The 23,984-nt window shown below is 36.7% G+C and overlaps 4 protein-coding genes across 4 annotated transcripts; 2 read left to right on the forward strand and 2 right to left on the reverse strand.

Annotated features, from left to right (window-relative positions):
• Positions 1-29: 29 nt before the first annotated feature.
• On the forward strand, positions 30-3,168 carry LOC116292009 (ES1 protein homolog, mitochondrial). Its single transcript, XM_031699245.2, has 8 exons — positions 30-150; positions 385-437; positions 773-886; positions 1,061-1,180; positions 1,407-1,499; positions 1,678-1,711; positions 1,822-1,947; positions 2,814-3,168. The coding sequence occupies exons 1-8, from the start codon at positions 64-66 to the stop codon at positions 2,937-2,939; spliced, it is 753 nt and encodes a 250-aa protein (XP_031555105.1). The 5' UTR covers positions 30-63; the 3' UTR covers positions 2,940-3,168.
• On the reverse strand, positions 3,131-9,953 carry LOC116291999 (putative ATP-dependent RNA helicase DDX56). Its single transcript, XM_031699235.2, has 26 exons — positions 9,887-9,953; positions 9,766-9,807; positions 9,431-9,507; positions 9,315-9,357; positions 9,119-9,199; positions 8,797-8,867; positions 8,635-8,707; positions 8,208-8,305; positions 7,727-7,778; positions 7,506-7,544; positions 7,354-7,418; positions 7,086-7,136; positions 6,741-6,794; positions 6,556-6,627; positions 6,356-6,444; positions 6,120-6,141; positions 5,971-6,020; positions 5,426-5,492; positions 5,206-5,306; positions 4,859-4,932; positions 4,681-4,711; positions 4,532-4,590; positions 4,196-4,301; positions 3,980-4,062; positions 3,747-3,806; positions 3,131-3,290 (listed from the first exon to the last, which is right to left on the reverse strand). Exons 1-26 carry the CDS (start codon positions 9,950-9,952, stop codon positions 3,261-3,263), a joined length of 1,656 nt encoding a protein of 551 aa, XP_031555095.1. The 5' UTR covers position 9,953; the 3' UTR covers positions 3,131-3,260.
• An 886-nt stretch (positions 9,954-10,839) lies between these two features.
• LOC116292158 (uncharacterized) lies at positions 10,840-16,356 on the forward strand. Its single transcript, XM_089026490.1, has 3 exons — positions 10,840-11,773; positions 12,386-12,495; positions 13,839-16,356. The coding sequence occupies exons 1-3, from the start codon at positions 11,104-11,106 to the stop codon at positions 15,375-15,377; spliced, it is 2,319 nt and encodes a 772-aa protein (XP_088882616.1). The 5' UTR covers positions 10,840-11,103; the 3' UTR covers positions 15,378-16,356.
• Positions 16,355-22,098, reverse strand: LOC116292171 (scavenger receptor cysteine-rich domain-containing protein DMBT1). The gene is given in 13 exon segments (XM_089025063.1): positions 16,355-16,808; positions 16,931-17,296; positions 17,380-17,745; positions 17,824-17,968; positions 17,970-18,190; positions 18,274-18,639; positions 18,718-19,083; positions 19,163-19,528; positions 19,607-19,972; positions 20,056-20,421; positions 20,500-20,865; positions 20,949-21,317; positions 21,984-22,098. Coding segments are annotated over 13 exon segments (4,074 nt in total). The 5' UTR covers positions 22,057-22,098; the 3' UTR covers positions 16,355-16,470.
• Between the last annotated feature and the right edge of the window lie 1,886 nt (positions 22,099-23,984).

The raw sequence follows: 23,984 nt of genomic DNA on the forward strand, positions 1-23,984 counted from the left end.
ATATAATAGATATATTGGGCTTCCTGTGGTATAGAACACTTTTGTACACAAGTTGTACAGATAATGCTGTCTTTGGTAAGGGTTTTTCTACACAGTGGAGTTAAAAGAGCTTTTAGCACTACCATGCAATCTAGAGCATCAGTTGCTGTGGTAAGTATTATCTTTTTGATACCTATGCCGAATTGAAGAAAGAGCTTTTTATTAGTTTTTATTGCAGCTTGTGCTGCACATGCTTCCCAAGAAAGTGCAAGCTTTAGCTTATACGTCAGCTTTCTCATTTTCTTATCTTTCGCATAATTTATAGAATATTTAAGCAAAAGACAAAATTGATGAATGTAGGGGCAATAAATATCAGCATTTATATGGTATTGAATATCTTTCCAGGTTCTGTCTGGTAGTGGAGTGTTTGATGGCTCTGAAGTTCACGAAGCATCAGCGTACGTACATCCTAATACCCTTGACATAAACATGTGATATGTACTAAGGGACCGATCGTTTATTACTTCCCAGGAGGGGGGGAGGGTGGTTTCTTTGGAAAAAATGAAATGAAATTTGTACCCCCTTCTAAAATCATTATGAAAAATGTACCCCTCCCCCCTCAACACTACTAAATACGTAAACCTCCCCCCCCCCCAAATTCGGCCATTACAAAAATGTACCCCCAATTTTTACTAGTTTTCAAAAACGTACCCCCCCTGGTATTTCCACTGCCCCCCCCCCCTCCTGGGACATAACAAACAATGGGTCCCTAAATGAATTGTGGTATTTTCAGTATTCTTGTGAACCTTAGTCGTGCTGGTACAGAGTACAGCATCTATGCACCAGACATCCCTCAAATGCATGTGATAAATCATGCAAAAGGAGAGGTTGCTGATCAAGAAAGCAGGTAACTTTAATTTATAATTTACTTTCAGTGTAGTGTTTTCCCATTTCAGACCACATGTCATTCTCTTGAGAATAAGATTCTTTGTTTGAGTAGTATCCATATTTATGTGTATCCTTATGCTGTGTCATGATATCATGTCTTAATATTGCTTTATTCATGTTTCATTTCTAAAAGGAATGTACTGAGTGAATCAGCTAGAATTGCAAGAGGGAAAATCACTGCTTTGGACAAGTTGGATGCATCAAGCTATGATGCAGTCTTTTTCCCTGGAGGCTTTGGTGCTGCAAAAAACTTGTAAGGAAACATAATTTAATAATCTCAAAACATCTCCTCAACAGGTGTCTCTTATCTCTTCTGTAACTCCCTATTGGATATAAATTCCTATTAGTGGGCTACCTGTGTCTAAACTAATTTGAGCAAAAATTTGGTCCACCATCCACCGCAGAAAGCCCATAAAGAAAAGACAAAAAGAAAATACCATTTTATAAACTCAATGTCTTCATCTGTTTGTATCAATAAGGTCCACATTTGCAACAGAAGGAGCTGACTGCAAAGTGAATGAACAGGTTGCTAATGTGATCAAAGAATTTCATGCAAAACAAAAACCAATTGGGTGAGTGCACACTTTAATAAACTAATAAAATTGCTATGGACCTTTTTCACATGGCTGCTCTATTGATGGGGACAATAAATTCCCCCCTCCCCTCCCCATAGCACAGTTTGTAGTTTTCAAATTTTGAATATGACCAAATATCAGCATTTCTTAATTCAATGTCTTATTTTATTTTCAGTCTGTGTTGTATAGCACCAGTATTAGCTGCAAAGGTGAATAAAGATTAAAGTATAGAGCAGATTTTAAAATATTGTAATATATATGCAGGATTGTCTGACATTTCACACAAGTTCTTAAACATTGTTAATATTTTCTATTGAAGGTGATTCAAGGTTGTGAAGTGACAGTGGGACAAGACAAGGATGATGGAACTGGTAAATGGCCCTATGCTGGTACAGCTGAGGCCATCCAGAAGATGAATGCTGTACATGTGAACAAGAATGTTGATGTATCCTTTGCATATGGTTTTGGACTTGGTTTCTATGGCTTTTTAAGTAATATTAATCTTCTTTTCCATCTAAAAGAAGCCTTTGTTTACTAAATTTGTCTGAATATTGATCCCACAAGGCTTTACAATATCTTTTTTTAATAACTGTGAAAATGCTACTTAAGCATCAATGTATCAATAGTAAATAATTTACTAACCATTACAGAATCCCTTGAACAACTGCCTTACTGTTGTATTCTCATGACGTGGCAAAAGTAATAACAAGACAATGTGATACCATTATGAAAATGGCCTATTACACTCATATAGCATTCCCAAAAACTGTGTACCGAACAAATTTTTTACTTACACAGAACCATCTCTTTAATAGACCCATTTTGAATTCCAAATTACTGCTGTGTTCCTTGATTACAGACTCATTTGCACAGGGTTAGCCTCTTATCAGTGTTTAAATATTCACAAATACCGACGGTAAAGTAAAGAATGCACAACTTCAACAATACACTTTGAAACTCGACGGGCCTTGACTGGAACATGTGAATATTCTGCACAAACTCGAGGCTAACCCTGTGTAAATGAGTCTGTAATCAAGAAACACAGCGGTAATTTGGAATTCGAAATGGGTCTATTGTATAAAAGATACCTTCTGTTTACATGGAGCTGTATCCAATTTGCATGGCTAGGTGTACTAGGATTTTTGTTTGGTTAGTTCAAGCCCCATGTGAACAGAACCTTAATTGTACAACTTGTTGACCAGTTAAAAATTCGTCTGGTATCCTGTAAACACAGCCTTAGTGACTCAAAACCATCCCTCCTATTAAGAAAGTATTGTAAGTGATATAAAAGGTTTCCTTAACATTTGTCAGGAAGTCCATGTTGACAAGAAAAACAAAGTTGTAACTACACCAGCATTCATGTGTGAAACCAAGATTCATGAGATTCATGATGGAATTGGAAAGATGGTCCAGGCTGTGCTTTCATTGGTGAAGTAGATTACAGATGATCAGTCAAAACAGAAAGAACAGTCAGATGTATAGCTAAGAAGACTGAGTAAGGTATAGTGGAATTTTAACTTAATATTCAGGGCAAATGAGTGCTTTATTCAGGAAATTCAAAGTCAAAAAGATAATATTAGATGTGCTTTGTGAGTAAATCTTGACAAGTAAAAAAGATTATTAGGAAATTTTTGTTTAATAAATCTTTATTCCATTGATAGAAAAATTGTATACAATGTATTAGAGGCATCTTCTGTCCTTTTCTTGCAACAAAAATTATTATCGACCAGTCATATCATCTCAAGATGAGGAATTTCTTTATTTGCTTTTTCCTTTCTTTCTGTGACCCTGATGGGAAAATCAGTAATTTTTTTAAGGTACTGGTACTACACCTAAAATATACAAACACTGTACAGTTAAGAGTAAATGGTTTGAACCCAGGTGTAGAAGTTTGTTATGAAGTTTGATCGTCCAGGTGAGTGTAGTCTTGACAAAGACTGTTGGTGAAAGACTGCTGAGTGCAAGTCATCTTCATCTTCAGATGACTTCTGCTCAGGTTGTCGAAATGTCAGTCACCACCACCAACAGCCTTTCTCAAGAATACTCTCCCGGACTATCACACTTCACAATAAACTGTACAGTTAATCCCAAACAGATTTCCCCAAAGGAGCTATGAAACCTATCTGTCTCTCAACCTTGAATGTTATTTACTACATTATTGCATGCAACAGGGTTTTAAACATTTTTTGAGGCTGCCAAAGATCTTCAATAATATACGAATAGAGTAACAATACAACATTTTACCTTTTTATCTTGCCTGTCTTTAGTATATTTGAATGTTTTGAGTGGATCTGATTTTGCTTTCTGGAAAAATAGAACACAATTCAAGTATTTACTATTCAAAAAATAGTTACCAGTAACCTTAGATTGTCTGAAATGAAAATACATGTAAATATAAACAGTTTTCCATCTTTTTGAAAAGATAATAGGATACAGGGTGTTCATGTAATGCTCTCTCATATACCTCTAGTTCTTACCTTATTAGCGGAGCCACTTTTGAATGGTATGTGTTTGTTCTTTCTTTTCCTTTTAGCCATAGTGGGTTTTAATGTTGCAGGAACTAGTAAAAACAAAATGCTTTGATGAGTACTTCCTGATATTTTTCAAACTTTCTCTCTCAAAAATGAAATGAAGAATTATTTGGGTTTTATACATTTCTTCACATACAACAAATATTTCCTTAAAACATTTACCTAAGTAATCTGGAACATTTTTCATGTGGGCTTGTACTCTAGCTGGGTGGAGTTCTTTGTCATGCCGTAACACCTGTAGATCCCTTGGGTTGTCTTCAAAATATGCCTGATAACAATTAATGAATTACTCAGTCAATGACTCAATCAATGGTTCAGTCAATCAATAACCCAATTCACCAACTAATGCATTTCCCTTACTCATGCACTCACTTTATTCATACATCATTGATATAAACTATTCCAAAAGTATGAAGTATAAAATCAAGATAGATATCATGTGATAAAGAACATTTTAAATGTTTAGTTTGAAAAACTAGGTTTTTTTTAGACACCCACCTTTAATTTCTCTGAATTGATGATTTCTCTCTTGATTTCTTTTAATCTTGCTTCTTTGACTAAAAATTCAAGGATAATTCAAATGTAGTTTCAAGTCTAAATCAGTACAAACTATTTTTCATTTCAAGTGAGGCTTAGTAGTTACTCACCGGCTGATTTTGTAACTGCTCGAAGTGCATCCTAAAACCAAAATTAAAAATTAGTTTCACTGAAAGAAAACAATTTTTAACACTGTGACTGGTTTAGTTCTCAAAAATTAAGGGTTTTTCCGCACTCAAATCCAATTATCTTGCTGCAATGTAGTAAGTGGTAAGGAGGATTGCTAACCTTTGCTCTGTATCTAAATCCTTCAATTTCTTCCATTTTAAATTGATAAGGTTTAAAAACTTCACTTTCTTCACCTGTAAAATTAAAACAGCTGCTGTTGTAAAAGTGGCAGATTCTAAGGGATAACTAACTTCGAGACTTTCATGTTCTGAAGATTTCATATTTTGGGGATTTACAATTTCTTCAAGCAGTTAAGAGTGCCATGGATACCAAGGGTGTTAGATTTCATGCTGTTGTTAAGTCACGGGTTTTAAATGGGGGTACCCTTATCTTAATACCCCTTGCATTAAATCTAGTTACTAATGAAAAGTACCATTTTACCATTAATATTTTTCCAAAATACTTACCAAGTTCTTTAGCCAACTGTTCCTCTGCCTTTTTTACAACTGTATTATCATGATATGTAGTAAACGACAAAGCTGTACCAGAATTATCACCTCGAGCAGTCCTAAAAAAATGAAAATTATCAAACATTAAAGATAGTATAAAAAAACTTATGAGGGGAAAATGAAAAATAATTTTCTAAAACAGAAATTTATTTTTTAGTAAAAGCATAAAAAACTTTACCTGCCAACCCTATGAATGTAAGCATCCACTGTTGTAGGAAAGTCAAAGTTTATTACATTCTCAACACCTGTAAACCACAAAACATTCCTCATTCAATTAGACCAAGTTCTTGACCATAAAATTACACAAACACTAAACTAATAAAACTCATACTTTGGGTAAAGAGATCTATTGAGATGTGTTGATGAATAAATAAATAAAAAAATTAATTAACTTTGTTTATAGAGGATAACACTTGATAGTAATTCAACTGATAAACTTGTGGTCCTCTGTTAACGTCTCTAGTTAATTAGGGACAGGACCGCCATTAACTTGATCATCCGAGCCACGTGAAGGTCTAACCATTTGCAGATGTAATTACAAAGGCAGCACCTTCTCCTCAGTTATTTTAAGACTCTGAGTGTTGGTCCGGCCGAGGCTTGAACCACGACCTCCCGCACAACAGACCAACGCTCTTACCAACTGAGCTAACCGGAATGAATGATCAAACAATTCCAATTGAAAAGACATATAATTAATAATCAAATGTATCTAGTGTAATATACCTTGGAAGTCAATCCCCCTAGACACACCATACTCCTTGTCCTTCTTGCTTCTGATGGAAATAAATCATTTCATTTAAAATTAAAATTTGGGCACAATATGCACAACAAATAATTGCAATTTAAAAAGTTAATTGCAAAAAAGTACTTACTTTTTGCTCTTTTTTGTTGGATCTATTATTGTTAGATTTGTCAAGGAATTCTAAACTAAAAATGCTCAAACCATTCTCAGGTGCTGCTGTGGATTTGGCCCACTGCGCCGCCTCCACTAAATGGTATATTTCATTGTTGTTTTTATTTTTACATTAATACTATACACATCCTAAAGATGTGCCCTAACATGCTTTGTGATAACTAAGTATAAAGAATATTTCAATTTTAAGGATACGTAATGTGCCTACTGTTTCAAACACTGTCTCATCAGATGCTATAATATAGTCATATACACCACGGTTGAACTCATCTACGATATGTAATCTGCAAAAATATTATATATATATATATATATATAGTAAGTAAATGAAGTGCATTTTTTAAAGAAAAGAAGTTTCATATCACATTCAAATTATCATTACAAGTGTAACTAACCTTGAATTATGTGGAAGTTCTGAATTCAGTACACATGATTTGATGGAAAACTGCTCAAGGAATAGTTTTAGCCTTTGAAAATAAACAAAAGTTTGGGAAAGGGTGTAAATTTGGTACATGTATCTTCAACAAAATCAAATGTTTGTCAAATTTGAGCTCAATATATGGTGCAGTAGATAATCTACCTGTAACATCTGTCAATCCCATTGACAAACAGCAGTGTCTTGCCTTGAACTAAGCTGAAAACCACAGATGGTTAAGTAATGAGAAAAAATGACTATGGTTATTGAATGAAAAGATGAATAAATATAAATGAGTGAATGAATAAAAAAATATAAAATAAGTGAATAAATGAAAAAATAAAGTTATGGGATGAAGTATAAAATAACAAGAGTGAATAAAAAGAAAGAGTAAGTTAAAAAATTGAATGAACAGTGAGTGAGTGACACGCAAACAACGAAAATAATTAAGAGAAATTGAAAGAATAAATGGATAATGATAAATAGACATCAAAAACCAAAACCTCTTACTTTAATTTAAGTAAAGTGTAGATTAAAAGAAACTTGTCGTCAGGTTCACATCTGAATAGGAAATCCAATAATTCATTACAAATAATTCATTAATATTTTATTTATTGCTAGATAATTCATTAAAAATTATTTTATTTATTGCTAGATGTTCTATGGCTAAGAATTATTTAATATAAAAATAAATCAATAGATTCGTATCCTGGTCACACTTAAAAAAATTATTCTTCAAAAAATAAATGTAAAATGTATTATGTATAGCAATGCATACCTTATGAGGTATTGCATAAGTCTATCTTTTTCAGGGAGCTGAGATTCATTTAATTTCAAAGTCACCTGAATAAAAATATAAATTACTGTTAAAAACTACAACGCAATATTATAATGATCAATACGCTTGATAATAAATAGATTCATACGTACAGGATTATGTAAAACCATTTTCTTAAGGGATTTGACATCCTAGAATAATAATAATATAATAGTTTAATATTAGAAGAAACATGTCATCAGTGTTAACTAGTTTACTTACATCATGTAAGAAAGTAACAGTTTTTGTTTCTAACTGCAATAATTATAAAAACTGATACAATCTTTACATATTGATGTATTAAAATTTATTCTGTTTGTACTAGTTTACTTACATCGGTTAAAGTAGCTGACATCAAAAAGGCTTGATAAATCTTTGGCAAATGACTGAAGCATCAAAATATTTTAGTTAGAGATATCAAATGTTCATTGAAATATTCTTCAGACTCAGTAACTCTGTATTCAAAAAAAAGCTTGCATTTCAGTTTGGACCTTAAGCGATACAGCTATTTAAAAAAAATGGTGAAGGTTTTGTTGCGTGCAGCATACCAAGCTTGACATGGCTACTTAGGGGAGTAAATGTGGCATGACGACACTGATAGTGGCTGCATAGGAGACTAGAAATGTATTGAACATTAATCACATTCAAGCAAAGACGAAAAGATACTAGAAGAAACTTGAATACACAGTTCAGTAAAATTCCATATTCCATTGTCACTGACTTTTTGCTGATTGGGTTCACATCACCCATAGTGCTTTTTGGGCTTAGTATGCAACATGCGACAACATTTTCACCAACCTTTCACAGTTATTTACCTCAATAACAGCTTTAAATCATTCTCATAGCCATATGAAAACACCAGGTCTGCTTCATCAACAACCAACATTTGAAGACTGTTTTTCAAAGTTAGATTCTATAAACATTAAATATTGCAAAAGATCAAGAACTATTAATTAAAAGATTACCAGTATGTACGATTTTGTGATCACTTCAGCCTTCAAATCTTAAATCAATGCCCTGAAACAACCTTTGGGCTGATCAAAGTCAGGGGCTAACTCACAGATCATGTTGGAATTTAGCTTTGTGGAAGGAGGAAAAATGGAGAAAATGGAAAAAAATGCTCAAATCAAGAGACAGAACTAACAAACTCCAACAAGCATTTTCTTAGCTAGGTAATCATGAAAAGTAACATGTGTTTAAAACATAAGTGCCGGAAACATCTCTTGGGAGTTTTCAAGTTACCTTTGCTTGTAAGTGCCCCAGAATACCACTAGGTGTACCAATTACTATGTCAGGTATGTTCATCAGTAGAGGTCTGGAAAAAGAATTTTATGCCAAATTTATTAGTCATGCAACAACACTGAAGTAAATGTAATATCATCTTAATTGCAAGAATATAATTACTTGGTATTAGCCAGGTTTCCTTGAGCTACATCTGCAACTCTGATTTCACGTGAACAATAACAAGACAATTCCTAAGAATCACAGAAATAAACTTCAATAATTTATAGTGAGCAAGATTAAGCCATATCATATTTGATATTCAATATCATAACTTCCTCACACATACACATATTTTAACATTGAAGTTATCAATATTTTCTAATTTTGTTTGTTATTCTTATTTCAAATGCATCCTATAGAATTATCTGAATTTTAATCTTCACCAAGAGGGTTAGGAAGAGACAATTTTGAATTGATTGCAAATGTTTCATTTAACTCTCACCTTGAGATTTCTGGATGCTTGCTGGGAAAGTTCTTTTGTTGGAACTAATACCAAAGCTCTTATTGCTAACTCATTATTATTCTGCAATAAAAATGAAAAGCTCAGATTAAACATACCAGAAGTCTAGCCAAACTATTCCAGCATATATTAGCTGTAAGATATGAAGTTTGACTGATTCTTATTTTGCAATACTTACCTGTTTATCTTGAAGAATCTTTTGTATTATTGGTACAGCATACCTGTGTGTGTAACGGATAAAACAGTTCTACTCATGCACTAACAATTGTCATTCTCCAAGCAATATTTACTTACGCTGCAGTCTTGCCTGAACCAGTCTTGGCCCTCGCTAAAATGTCTTTTCCTTCAAGAGCAAGCGTTATACCTTTTTCCTATGGCGAACGATCAGAATTCAAGATTACAGCAAGCTTGACTACAGTATGTTGATAAGTCTTAGGTCTTTCATGTCCGACGTAACTTGTTGAAATTCAGGGATAAACATTGGAAAATCAGCTGTTTTACAGCACCTAAAGTCGATCACTGCTCTTGACCTCATTCATAATCTTGTATACCAATTCCTTCTACAATTTTTAGGATATTTTATGAAAAATCAAATAAGTTTACAGATAAGCTATAGATAAAGTTGATACCTGGATCGGTGTTGGTTTTGACCAGTTTAACCTCGATATTGCCTAAAAACACGTGAAAAAATTAACCATAAATCAAGATCAACATCTAATATTCCCAAAAAAGCAAGAAAAATTTGCATACCCTTGTAATACGGTCATCAAGACCCATATCAGAAAATGAGGAGAACTGCTCTTCTTCGTCCGCCATCTTGAAAACACCATGTGAGTTAGCGTACGCATGCGCTATACAAACTGTTTCCTTTAATGACCAGTAATAACCGCGGGGTCATAAACCTCCATAAACGCACTTGATCAAATAAAATTAACAAATATAGACATCAGTTTTTTATGTGTCTGTCCTATTATTGATGAGGAATTGCGTCATCACATTGTCAAAGTAGTGTACGAGGCGTAGCCGAGTGGATCCGCATACTACTTTGACAATGTGATGACGAAATTTATTGTCAATAAGAGGACAGACACACAATAAAAAACTGATGTCTTTTTGTTTTTTACAATAACAAAAACGATAGAAACTTCTCATTTTTAGCGATCAAAACAACGTAACCAACGAAAAGAGCGCGCGCTCGTTAACGTCAGCTTTATCTGTCTGTCCTCTCATTGATAATAAAAAATAACCAATCAGCACGCGAGACATTTGTAAGTTATTGTAAAACACCTGTTAGAAAGTTTATTTTTCATTTACATATACAAAAAGAAATATTTCAATATCATTCATCATCATATAAAAACGCATCATTGTGGCAGTGTAAACGTATGTTTTTTTATAATAAATGGACATAAAAATTATCTTAAGTTCAAGTTAAGCCAAGTGATCTTTCAATAAATTCCGGCTTTTAAAAAAAACTCGACAAAAGAATAATAATGAAAATTTAAAATAAACCAAAATGTTTTCATGTCATCGTATGACAGCCTACTTCGGTGTATTTAAATCGCGTCCCCAAAATTTAATGAAGTAATATTTTTGAAAACCATCTCTACAAAACCCCAGTTGGGTTTCTTAGCTGACCAATCACCTTGCTCTATAGTTCCTATCTCTCAATCCCTATTGTAAGACTTTCTGCTTGTGTTTATCAGCATGGTTACTTGGTTGCGGTGTAAACTATGTACTGTGTTCTATATGAACGTCGGTATGGTTGGAATTATAAAAAGATTATTGAAAGACTTCTCAGATACCATGGCCTAAACTGGCCGTGGAGAATTCTTGCCCTGAAAATTACCGTTTGTGGTCGCACTTTAAACACACTAGGAGATAAAAGCTTCGAAGGATTCTAGATAATTCAGTAAACCAGCCTCATAAATGCTGAGTTCAACGAATCGCATTATTCAGATTTAAAGATGATACCGAACGGTAGAATTCACAAGAATAAAATAGCACCCGTTCATGTGCCAGCTTCAAGGAAAAACCACGAATCTGAAGGCGATGATGAATTTGAAAAGACGCCCGGCGTCGAAGCGAATGGCATACCACTAAGACCAAGACATAGAAGTAGCCATAGCCGAAAAGCTAGAGGAATATCATCGTTTGAAGCTGCTGGCCGTGTTAAGCTCGGATTCACGCGATGGAAACTAAAAGCACTCGATGAAAAAACAATGCCAAATAAAGGAAACCAGCCATTAGGTTCGCAAAGAGCTCGAGGAGGGATGTCTAAACTGGGAATACCAAATAAATTGAACTACCACCGAATGAACGCGGCGCAATTGAGTGATTTAGAAGAGCTTGTAGATGAGACTATCGTTGGGAAAAGAAGAGAAAGAGGAGGAAAGAAAAGCGATGGACAAAGACAAGCCGGACGCTCAATAAACTCATCGAGCAGAGCACTTATACTTTACTTTTCTAAGCTGTCTGCAAATATAAATGAGAATGAAGTGATAGATTTGGAGTTTGTTGACACACTGATCAAGACAGGGGCGGATATCAACACGACAGATCGACATGGACAGACAATCATGCATGAGGCATCTCGACAGTGGGAGGTAGATGTGGCGAGGTTTCTTATAGAGAGAGGTAAGAATAATAAACTAGGGATAACCTTAGGATAGGAAGTGTGGGCGTAGAACATTGGTGGAAGATATCCTTAATTTATTTGAGAGGCTTGAGTAGCTATTAATATATGGAGAGGCAGATGCAAGTGAGTATTTAGTGATTTGGTTGGCCTGCTAAGGAAGGTTATCCCTGCGGATCGAATTCCCTCACGTACGCGTGCAAACACTGAGCACTGGCCTAATCTCTATTAAAAATTTAGATTCAATCAAACTTTTTTAAAAAAATCTCAAAATACATTTAATACTTGTCCAAAAGGATTGTTAGTTAGCTATATTCTTGGTCATAAAAAGTATATAGTTGATACTAATTATTGTAAATGCATTGAGATTTTTTGAATGCTTATTAAACGTTATATTATTATTATTACATATACTCATTATTATTATTATTATTATTATTATTATTGTTATTATTATTTCATTTTATTTTATTTTAATTTATTTTATTTTATTTTTATTTTTATGAAAAATTTAAATTGGTATCAACACATTCACTATGTATCTTGCTATCTTGTGTTAAGCAGCATATATACAACGAAAACTTTATTAATTTTAAAATAACTTTTATATGCAGATGACCTGGTTCTGTTCTCTAAATCTGCTAAAGGGCTTCAGAAATATCTCGACAAGCTAGAGGCATTTTGTGAACAATCAGGCTTAACAGTTAATATAACAAAGACAAAAGTGATGGTTTTCAATAATACAGGGAAGACAATGAATAACTTCCAATTCTATTTGAACAAATCTAAACTAGAAAACGTTAAATCATATAAATATTTAGGATTAAATTTTACAACCTTTGGAAACTTTACGTTTGCAAAACAAGAATTAAAAAAAGCTGCATTAAAGGCACTATTTCAGATGAAAAAACAAATGGGTGAATTTTTCATATCCAATATCAAATTAACTATAAAACTGTTTGACTCGCTTGTTACACCAATACTTCTATACGCAAGTGAGATATGGGGTATCGAAACATTAAGCACCAAAGACCAAGAGCCCATGGAACTTGTTCATTTGAAATTTTGCAAAATGCTCCTCAAGGTGACAAAGAATGCTAGTAACCTTGCATGCAGAGCTGAGTTAGGAAGGTTTCCGCTAAAATGCAAAGCATGCAGTAGAAGCTTTAAATTCTGGCATAAAATTATAAAGTCGGAACTACACCCAAAAAAACTTTCAGCCGAAGTCTACCAAGATATTAAAAATGAAACTAAAAAAGCCTTTTGGAGCATAAAAATTAAAACTACTTTAGAACAACTCGGATTGGGGATAATTTGGATGAAACAAAAGGAACTTTCTCCAAGATGGTATGAATATGGAAAAATAATAACCCAAAGAATATATGACATTGAGAGGCAAATTTTATGGAGTAATCTCCACAATGATGAAAGAAAAGACGACAGACATAAAAATAAACTCAGAGTCTTTCGTCAGTTCAAAACGGATTATAACTTTGAAGAATATTTAAGTCAAGTCACCAATATTAAGCACAGAGTGGCGCTTACAAAATTAAGAATTAGTAACCATAAGCTTGAAGTAGAAACGGGGAGGTATAAGAGGCCTTATCTCATTTACGATGAAAGGATTTGCCCAGTGTGTAAGTCGGGAATAGAAAACGAAAAACACTTTCTAGTTTGGTGTCCACTATATGACTCTCATAGAAACGACTTAAGAGAGTTCATAGAAAAAAACACCAGCATTAATTTCAACAATATGAGCGCTGACAGTCGTTTTATGTTCTTAATCAATTCAAAATCAGCGTCTCTACAAAGAGCCATATCAGCATACATTCATCAATGTATGCTGATACGTGAAAATGAATTAAGAAAATTACCTAATACATAGTATATATATATACCTATAATATATTTGGAATCAAACACTCATGTACTATTAGTATAAGGTGCCAAATAAAATTGTATTGTATTGTATTGTATTGTATTGTATTGTATAGAACTTCATCATATCTGTATCCCCGCAAATATCTAGACGCTTCATAAACTTTTTTATATTTCTTTATTTGATAGGCCAAAGAAGCTTTAGATCAGTTCTATTCAAAAGACAGAGCCAACCGAAAACAATTCTTCCATCTTAACTACCTTGAGCCCGCAATACCTAAATGCCTCAGCTGCGGTTGGCCTCAAACGGCCATGGAAGTAGTGGTTCTCCACAAACAGTTTGATCTCATAATGCACCCAGTCTTCCAACGATTAATCAAGGTCAAATGGGAGCATTTTGGAAAACGAGGAGCCTGGTTGCAATCTCTAGCGGGCGTGGTCTTCGTAATATTGTGGACTATTTTTGGAGTGACAACCGTAGGTTATGGTAAATACGATTATTACACTCAAATAAGCAAAAGCTGGTGGCGAATAGTTATTGGTTCTGTGGCTATCCTAATGACGCTTAATGAAATACGCCGTGAACTATTCGAATATTACTTTTCGAAGAAGGAACACCGTCGATGGAAAAGGTGGCGCGAAGCAGAGCTTTACAAAGATCTGGAGTACTGCCACCCGAGGTGGCCTGGGGAGAGGTTGTACCTGATGCAAGAGATTGACATTCTACGTCATCAGGAACCAACATACTTTAAAGACGCCTGGAATATTTTTGATTGGATTTCGTATTTTCTGATACTAGCCTCGATGATCACTCATTTTGTAGCAATTTTTACAGATTATAGAGCCATGAGTAAAATACATACGAATGTGATGTCGGCAACTGTTATATGCCTATGGATAAGGCTACTGAAAATCTTTCGTGCTTTTACGTCGTTAGGACCTTTCGTGGTCATGTGTGGTCATCTTATCTTTGATGTCTTGAAATTTGGATTTCTTTTCATTATTTTTTACGTCCCCTACGCTGCGTCATTCTGGATGGTGTTTTCAAACCACAGCGTCAGTGGTTACTCAGAAGTATCTGACCTACTTTACAGCATGTTTCGAATGACTGTAGTTGACGAATACAATTACGATGGCTTGTCGGAGGCGGAGCCAATCATGTCGAAGATCCTTTGCGGAACTTACATTGCATTGTCAGCGATTACATGCCTGAATCTGTTTATTGCCTTGATGTCAGATACCTTTCAACGGGTTTACGACAACGTCAAGGCTAATTCAGTCATGCAACAGGCGAACACTATAACCAACTTAGAAAATAGTCTGTCTGTCACGAAAAGAAGAAACTTTGCTAATTTTATTCATACCAGATGCTGCCCAGATGAATTGTACTACGATGATGATATAGTGGATGACGAGGAGGGTGACTTAAAGCGTATGACGCACCAAATCAAAGAAGGTTTGGACGAAGTACATGAAATATTAAAAGTTCCAAAAATGAACAAAAACGGCAGAAACAATGCGTCAACGTCCGAAGTGGAGCAGCTTCTCAGTGATATCAAAAGACTAGAAGAACAGCAGTTGACGATTAGTTCTCAGTTTAATGCGCAATTCGATGAGATCAAAGAATTGCTGGCAGTAGTTATATCAAAACAGAACAGACGCAAAAAGCGGTCTCCTTTGGACGAGGAAATCCCTGCTCCTGCCTCAAGAAACGTTGAAACTTTATAACTCAGATTTACTTAAAGAAACGTTCTTTTCCTCAATTTCTTTCTTCCGCCTTTTTTCTCGCTGTTTTGCAGAAAGTTTTCTTTCAATTTGTAACTTGAAACGATGTAACGTGGAAGGAAAATCCTGACTGACCGGATTGATTTAAAATGATACCATTATTCGGAAAGATCGATTAAGATTAATAGCTTTGATTGCAGATGCTATCTCATTTAATTAACACCCTAGTAGAAGTATTTATCACTCGTGAATTTACGCATCGCAGTAACGACTTTTCTTATACAATACGTCCTGTGTAACATAACCACTTATAGCCTCCTCCGCAGGCTATACTACTTCATATATTCTATATTCTCTGTTGGGATCCCTGTATTACATTTTATGGCAGAGAAGAACTAGGAACGAGAGAAGGAAGTCGCAGGAAGCCCAAGGAGCAAAAAGGTCCAAGGAGATGCCTGCGGAGGAGCCTAAACCACTTACTTTTGCGCGAGGAATTTTTCTTATCCAATTCGACCTTTCCTTCTAAATGATCCTCCGCTTGCACTTTTCTTTATTCTTTGTCAAAGTGCATGGGCTGTGATGGGTTGGTCTACCACCCAATTCTTAAATGAGGATCACAGATTGGATCTAAAAATTCTGAAAACTGAGTTTAAAACTTTATTTTGATATATGATTTTTTTGAAGCACGATAAAATCTCACAGATATATTTTTGGCTGGAATACATTGATAGGCCTGTGATTGGTTGTAACATATGGAGTGGTAACACTTCGATAACGCAGGTTATTTTCGATTCACTTGTTGCGTGGTATCGTGGGGACGGTGTGTGTGTATGGTAGGGTTGGTGATTCTCAAATCTCATTACCAGCCTACAATGACAGGCAAACACTGCCCGTCATGTTCTATCAATTAGATAGGAACAGCAATATTAAGAAGAATGGATAGGGGTAATAATAAGTCAATAAACACATGCAGTCGTGGAAACTTTGAATTTTCTTCTGAAGAAACATTTATTCAATTACTACAAACTAGTATTGTTCCATAATGGTTATCTCTTTAGTTATATAAGTTTCTCTAACATTGAGCATTTTAAAGCGTTTAATCGCAAGGATCAGTGGTCGGGGCGCTACCGCAAACCACACCAGCATCTTCACCGTGGCCACAGTTGTGGTTACCCCACCCACGGAAATAACACTGTGCCAAAGATCTTTCCCATCCATAGCAGCGAACATCATCCATGTAAATGGGACCCCATCCTTGTCCAAATCTTGCGTTGCCTGGTGCTGAAGACGCAGGAGGTAATCCTAGTTGACGGCACACCACATTAGCTGCTGTTATATTCCATCCATCATCACAGACAGTTCCCCAACGCCCATTATGGAACACTTCAACGCGACCTTCGTTTGGACTTGTGCCGTTCACCAGTCGGACAAGGGCTATAATGTACAAAAGAAAAAGTTGTTTTAGTTGGGTTAAAATATATGTAATACTGCTAAAAAGAGTTTTGGAATGTAATAATCTCTGATACAAAATGTAAGACGTAAAAAAAGATGATTACCTGGAGAAGACGTTGTTACTATTGGCCGGAAAGTGGTTGCTACAGACGCGTTTCCACCGCAGACTACACCAGCATCTTCATTGTGCCAACAGTAATTGATACCCCATCCTTGATAATAACACTGTCCCAAAGAGCTTTCCCATCCATTACAATGGACATCGGCAATCAGAATAGGACCATTTCCTTGACCAAATCTACCGCAGCATGGTGCTGATGATGCTGGAGGTAAGCCGAGCTGACGGCACACCACATTGGCATCCTGCAGACCCCATCCATCATCGCAGACGGTTCCCCATGTCCCATTGTAGTATACTTCCACGCGACCTTCCCTTGGATTTCTTCCATTCACCAGGCGGACAGGTACGACTAAACGTTTAAGACAGAAAATCAATTGAATTGAAAAGGGCTATTTAAACTGATAAAAAATTAATATTTAAAATGATAATTACATGGAGAAGACGTTGTTACTATTGGCCGGTAGGTAGTTGATACAGAAGTATTTCCACCGCAAACTACAGCAGCATCTTCACTGTGCCTACAGTTGTGGTTACCCCATCCATTGAAAGAACATTGTCCCAAAGATCTTTCCCATCCATTACAGTTCACATCATCCATCAGGATGGAACCACTTCCTTGACCAAATCTACCGCAGCATGGTGCTGATGATGCAGGAGGTAGACCGAGCTGACGGCACACTACATTGGCATCCTGCAGACCCCATCCATCATCACAAACGGTTCCCCATCGCCCATTATGGTAGACCTCCACGCGACCTTCCCTTGGATTTGTTCCATTCACCAGGCGAACAGGTACGACTAAACGTTTAAGACAGAAAATAAATTGAAGAAGGAGATTTAAAGTGATACAAAATGAATATTCAAGATGATAATTACATGGAGAAGACGTTGTTACTATTGGCCGGAAAGTGGTTGGTACAGGCGCGTTTCCACCGCAGACTACACCAGCATCTTCATTGTGCCCACAGTAATTGATATCCCATCCATGAAAAAGAACACATTCCCAAAGAGTTTTCCCATCCATTACAATTCACATTGGCAATCAGGATAGGGCCATTTCCTTGACCAAATCTACCGCAGCATGGTGCTGATGATGCAGGAGGTAAGCCAAGCTGACGGCACACCACATTGGCATCCTGCAGACCCCATCCATCATCACAAACGGTTCCCCATGTCCCATTGTAGTACACCTCCACGCGACCTTCCCTTGGATTTCTTCCATTCACCAGGCGGACAGGTACGACTAAACGTTTAAGACAGAAAATCAATTGAATTGAAAAGAGCTATTTAAACTAATACAAAATGAATATTCAAGATGATAATTACATGGAGAAGACGTTGTTACTATTGGCCGGTAGGTAGTTGATACAGAAGTATTTCCACCGCAAACTACAGCAGCATCTTCACTGTGCCTACAGTTATGGTTACCCCATCCATTGAAAGAACATTGTCCCAAAGATCTTTCCCATCCATTACAGTTCACATCATCCATCAGGATGGAACCACTTCCCTGACCAAATCTACCGCAGCATGGTGCTGATGATGCAGGAGGTAGACCGAGCTGACGACACACTACATTGGCATCCTGCAGACCCCATCCATCATCACAAACGGTTCCCCATCGCCCATTATGGTAGACCTCCACGCGACCTTCCCTTGGATTTGTTCCATTCACCAGGCGAACAGGTACGACTAAACGTTTAAGACAGAAAATAAATTGAAGAAGGAGATTTAAAGTGATACAAAATGAATATTCAAGATGATAATTACATGTTGAAGACGTTGTTACTATTGGCCGGTAGGTAGTTGATACAGAAGTATTTCCACCGCATACTACTGCAGCATCTTCACTGTGCCCACAGTTGTGGTTACCCCATCCATTGAAAGAACATTGTCCCAAAGATCTTTCCCATCCATTACAGTTCACATCATCCATCAAGATGGAACCACTTCCTTGACCAAATCTACCGCAGCATGGTGCTGATGATGCTGGAGGTAAGCCAAGCTGACGGCACACCACATTGGCATCCTGAAGACCCCATCCATCATCACAAACGGTTCCCCATGTACCATTGTAGTATACTTCCACGCGACCTTCCCTTGGATTTCTTCCATTCACCAGGCGAACAGGTACGACTAAACGTTTAAGACAGAAAATCAATTGAATTGAAAAGGGCTATTTAAACTGATAAAAAATATTTAAAATGATAATTACATGGAGAAGACGTTGTTACTATTGGCCGGTAGGTAGTTGATACAGAAGTATTTCCACCGCATACTACTGCAGCATCTTCACTGTGACCACAGTTGTGGTTACCCCATCCATTGAAAGAACATTGTCCCAAAGATCTTTCCCATCCATTACAGTTCACATCATCCATCAGGATGGAACCACTTCCTTGACCAAATCTACCGCAGCATGGTGCTGATGATGCTGGAGGTAAGCCGAGCTGACGGCACACCACATTGGCATCCTGCAGACCCCATCCATCATCGCAGACGGTTCCCCATGTCCCATTGTAGTACACTTCCACACGACCTTCCCTTGGATTTCTTCCATTCACCAGGCGAACAGGTACGACTAAACGTTTAAGACAGAAAATCAATTGAAGAAGGAGATTTAAAGTGATACAAAATGAATATTCAAAAAGTTGATTACCTAGAGAAGACGTTGTTACTATTGGCCGGAAAGTGGTTGGTACAGGCGCGTTTCCACCGCAAACTACAGCAGCATCTTCACTGTGCCCACAGTTATGGTTACCCCATCCATTGAAAGAACATTGTCCCAAAGATCTTTCCCATCCATTACAGTTCACATCATCCATCAGGATGGAACCACTTCCTTGACCAAATCTACCGCAGCATGGTGCTGATGATGCAGGAGGTAGACCGAGCTGACGGCACACTACATTGGCATCCTGCAGACCCCATCCATCATCACAGACGGTTCCCCATCGCCCATTATAGTAGACCTCCACGCGACCTTCCCTTGGATTCCTTCCATTCACCAGGCGAACAGGTATGACTAAACGTTTAAGACAGAAAAGAAATTGAATTGAAAAGGGTTATTTAAACTGATACAAAATTAATAATTGAATTGATAATTACATGGAGAAGACGTTGTTACTATTGGCCGGAAGGTAGTTGGAGCAGGCGTATTTCCACCGCAAACAACACCAGCATCTTCACGGTGGCCACAGTTATGGTTACCCCATCCACTAAATGGACAGCGTTCCAAAGCACTTTCCAATCCATTACAGTTGACGTCATCCATCAGAATGGGGCCATATCCTTGTCCAAATTGCGCACGACCCGGTGCAGATATGGCAGGAGGTAGTCCGAGTTGACGGCACACCACATTGGCATCCATAAGACCCCAGCTATCATCACAGATGGTTCCCCATGTCCCATTGTAGTACACTTCCACGCGACCTTCGTTTGGTCTTGTTCCGTTCACCAGGCGGACAGGTACGACTAAACGTTTAAGCAAGAAAGTAAATTGAAGAAGGGAATTTAACGTGATACAAAATGAATATTCAAAATGATAATTACATGGAGAAGACGTTGTTACTATTGGCCGGAAGGTAGTTGGTAAAGAAGTATTTCCACCGCAAATTACAGCAGCATCTTCACTGTGCCCACAGTTGTGGTTACCCCATCCATTGAAAGAACATTGTCCCAAAGATCTTTCCCATCCATTACAGTTCACATCATCCATCAGGATGGAACCACTTCCTTGACCAAATCTACCACAGCATGGTGCTGATGATGCAGGAGGTAGACCGAGCTGACGGCACACTACATTGGCATCCTGCAGACCCCATCCATCATCACAGACGGTTCCCCATCGCCCATTATGGTAGACCTCCACGCGACCTTCCCTTGGATTCCTTCCATTCACCAGGCGAACAGGTACGACTAAACGTTTAAGACAGAAAAGAAATTGAATTGAAAAGGGTTATTTAAACTGATACAAAATTAATATTTGAATTGATAATTACATGGAGAAGACGTTGTTACTATTGGCCGGAAGGTAGTTGGAGCAGGCGTATTTCCACCGCAAACAACACCAGCATCTTCACGGTGGCCACAGTTATGGTTACCCCATCCACTAAATGGACAGCGTTCCAAAGCACTTTCCAATCCATTACAGTTGACATCGTCCATCAGAATGGGGCCATATCCTTGTCCAAATTGCGCACGACCCGGTGCAGATATGGCAGGGGGTAGACCGAGTTGGCGGCACACCACATTGGCATCTATAAGACCCCAGCTATCATCACAGATGGTTCCCCATGTCCCATTGTAGTACACTTCCACGCGACCTTCGTTTGGTCTTGTTCCGTTCACCAGGCGGATTGGCAGTAAGGCTGAAGACGCAAAAAAGAAAATACAGAGTTAATAAGAAACAACAAATACCAGAATTTGCAAGAATTAAAAGATGAGAAATGAAAATAATACTTAAAAAGGAAGAGAAACTTAAGAAACTTCAAATTAGATTTGGTGAAGAAAAAATCGTTTCTGTCCAAATTCTAGTTGTTATCCGCTATACAGGGCAAAATTACGTGATGCTGACTGGCTAATGAAGGAGGGCTTTTTTTCCGGAATTCGGGGCCGAATTACTAGAAAATTATTGGTAGTTCAGTTGTCTAGCAACGGTCTTAAACTGCAAACTTTTCTTCTCCAAAATGGCTTCCCGTTTTGCATTGGCAGACGAAGAAACCACAAGAAAACTTAAAAGTTTAAGCGAAAATGAGAGCACTAGAAAGAGTACAGGTGTCTGGATAAATGTTTAAAGTAAATGGGCTTCGGAAACGCTACTCAAGTAGTTCCAAATGTGTACAACTTCACCAACTGCCATGTGCCTTTGAACATCGCTGGAAATTCAGCACAATCATTTTAGTCCCAACTCGGGCGATTTCAAAACTTTGAAAACACAAGTAAAATTAATCCTTAATTTTACGAGGAACCATACGATTACCTATACTTATTCATCATTAGATAATATAATAATAGCAGTACAAGGATTCACTTACATTTGTTAAGGTGAACACAAGCCAAGAAACTGAAAACGGCAAGTAAAATCGTTGAGGTGCGGAAAGACACCATCTTGTCTGGTCTCTTCGTTGAAGTGAGTAGAGTGTTAAACTTTGCTCTACTTTTATAAACCAGTTAGCAAAATTAATGTTTGTATAAAAGCAACTGTGAAAACATTAATTGAAGAACAATTAATTGATAATTTAGTTATTTTGATTAAAACATTTTCAAACCTCTCTATCGTAGTTAAGGTGACTGCCTACTTTTGCACGTTCGATTTGAGCTCACGATGTGCGCGCGCTCAAAAACTGCTGAAAAATCTACAAGATTTTGAAGAACCATACGCGTTTTGAGCTTCAACAGTGCAAAACCCTTAAATTTTGCACGGGACTCTCTATTTTTTAATAGCTTATTCGAAAAACTCCTAAAAATCTAGGTTATATCAACATTTTAGAAAGAATTATTTTTTCTAACACATGAATATATATTTTTGTAGGGATTTTTGTTCGACTTTATGAGATTTTTTAAGAGCACCAAAACTACAAAATATGACAAATCAATGTATCTTTTTGTCTTTTTTCGAAAATATCCACGTATTATTGTAGAATGATTTACTAGCCTTCATTCGTGCAATCATAGAGTCTGCAAATAACTATTATCTTATGAATCTTAATTTTTTCTAATCACTTCTGGTGGCTCAATTTTTGCTCCAAAAGCTCGCGCGTAAGCTTCCATTAAATGCTAATTATCTCAAAAATAAGCTCGGGACACCCAATTTTTCTTTCCAGATTTAAAATCAGCATTAAATTTCAATTCGGAAAATCGAAGTTTTAAAAAATGTTTAATTTTTGTCCCAAAAGTAGGCAATCACCTTAAGGAATCAAAATTACCTTTCGCTATTCCTAAGAACATCAAAAATTTCAAACGTTACTTTACATTTTGCCGCGAGAGTTGAAAAACCTCAAGAAAAAAATTTTCATTTCAAAATAAAAAAGGGGTTGTTGCTAGTAGAGACTAACTTGGATAATAATTAAGAAAATTGCTTTTCTAAACTGAGTTGTAAGCGGTAAATCAATTTAATGTAGTTTTAGCTTATTGTTTATTCAGGAGGTCTTTATGAAGTAATGTTTTTCTATGTTGCGAATTTCCTTTTTTAATCAAACGTTGCGTGTTTACATTAGCGTCAATTGTCAAGAACTTAAGACTCCGATAACGTCTTTCTGTTTTTTCTTAGTGCATGGAGAGGAGGGAGAGAGAGGCGTGTCGAAGTATACCAGATAGAAAATGTAATTTTATGGCTTAAGTATATAAAATATATTTGCCATGATGTTTTGTTCGGTCTCATCCTGGATTCGAAGGGTTTCATTCCAGTTCTTCAGTTTTGTTATTCCCTTCTTCATAAAACCCAACGCGCTAAATTCCAATTTATTCAGTCGATCTATAGATAGGTTGACCATGCCATAACTTAGATCAGCCCATGTAGGAGTTGTTTCAGTGTCCGATCTGTAAGTTGATCTGTACTTTGATCAGCCCAGAGGTAGTTTCAGATCGTGATCTGTAAGTTAGCTGTGCCCTGACTTAGATCACCCAAAGGTTGTTTCAGGGTTTGATAAAATATATGTTTTTGCTTTAGGATTAGATTCGATTATTCAGTTGTATAAAAAAATTAATTTTTGAAAAACGTAAAACCTATGTCACCCTTTAAACGAATTTTAACGAAACGTAATCTTACGGCTACAATAAAATGATGCCCTGATGATGTCACTGGAGGTGAGAAAGTACATTTTATTAAAAGCTCGTAAATCGTTAAGCAAACAAAACGCCATATTTAAGTAATTATTTGCTAGCCTGCGGTAGCGGCCCTCAATAATCGGTGTGCAGGCTAATTCTTTGCAATAGTTTATTTTTAACACTCTCACACACCCCAACTGCAAAAATCAGTCGCCGCGCTAGCTGTCTAAGAGTCTGCAGTAAATTGGAGACAGCGGTTATCTGTGGTG

This window comes from Actinia tenebrosa, unplaced genomic scaffold, assembly GCF_029948245.1.
Source record: "Actinia tenebrosa isolate PJP-AT-01 unplaced genomic scaffold, QUT_ActTen_1.0 PGA_scaffold0__85_contigs__length_37466705, whole genome shotgun sequence".
Lineage (NCBI taxonomy): Eukaryota > Metazoa > Cnidaria > Anthozoa > Actiniaria > Actiniidae > Actinia > Actinia tenebrosa.

Excerpts from the sequence above, each read along its gene's own strand:
- LOC116292009 (XM_031699245.2), top strand. The coding sequence starts at position 64 with ATGCTGTCTTTGGTAAGGGTTTTTCTACACAGTGGAGTTAAAAGAGCT. Across the intron at positions 1,181-1,406 it reads TTTGGTGCTGCAAAAAACTT|GTCCACATTTGCAACAGAAG; the intron begins GTAAGGAAACAT and ends TGTATCAATAAG. Across the intron at positions 1,712-1,821 it reads CACCAGTATTAGCTGCAAAG|GTGATTCAAGGTTGTGAAGT; the intron begins GTGAATAAAGAT and ends TTTCTATTGAAG.
- LOC116291999 (XM_031699235.2), bottom strand. The coding sequence starts at position 9,952 with ATGGCGGACGAAGAAGAGCAGTTCTCCTCATTTTCTGATATGGGTCTT. Across the intron at positions 9,508-9,765 it reads CAAAACCAACACCGATCCAG|GAAAAAGGTATAACGCTTGC; the intron begins GTATCAACTTTA and ends CGTTCGCCATAG. Across the intron at positions 7,545-7,726 it reads TGTCAGCTACTTTAACCGAT|GATGTCAAATCCCTTAAGAA; the intron begins GTAAGTAAACTA and ends TTATTATTCTAG.
- LOC116292158 (XM_089026490.1), top strand. The coding sequence starts at position 11,104 with ATGATACCGAACGGTAGAATTCACAAGAATAAAATAGCACCCGTTCAT. Across the intron at positions 11,774-12,385 it reads GAGGTTTCTTATAGAGAGAG|ATGACCTGGTTCTGTTCTCT; the intron begins GTAAGAATAATA and ends TTTTATATGCAG. Across the intron at positions 12,496-13,838 it reads TTAATATAACAAAGACAAAA|GCCAAAGAAGCTTTAGATCA; the intron begins GTGATGGTTTTC and ends TTTATTTGATAG.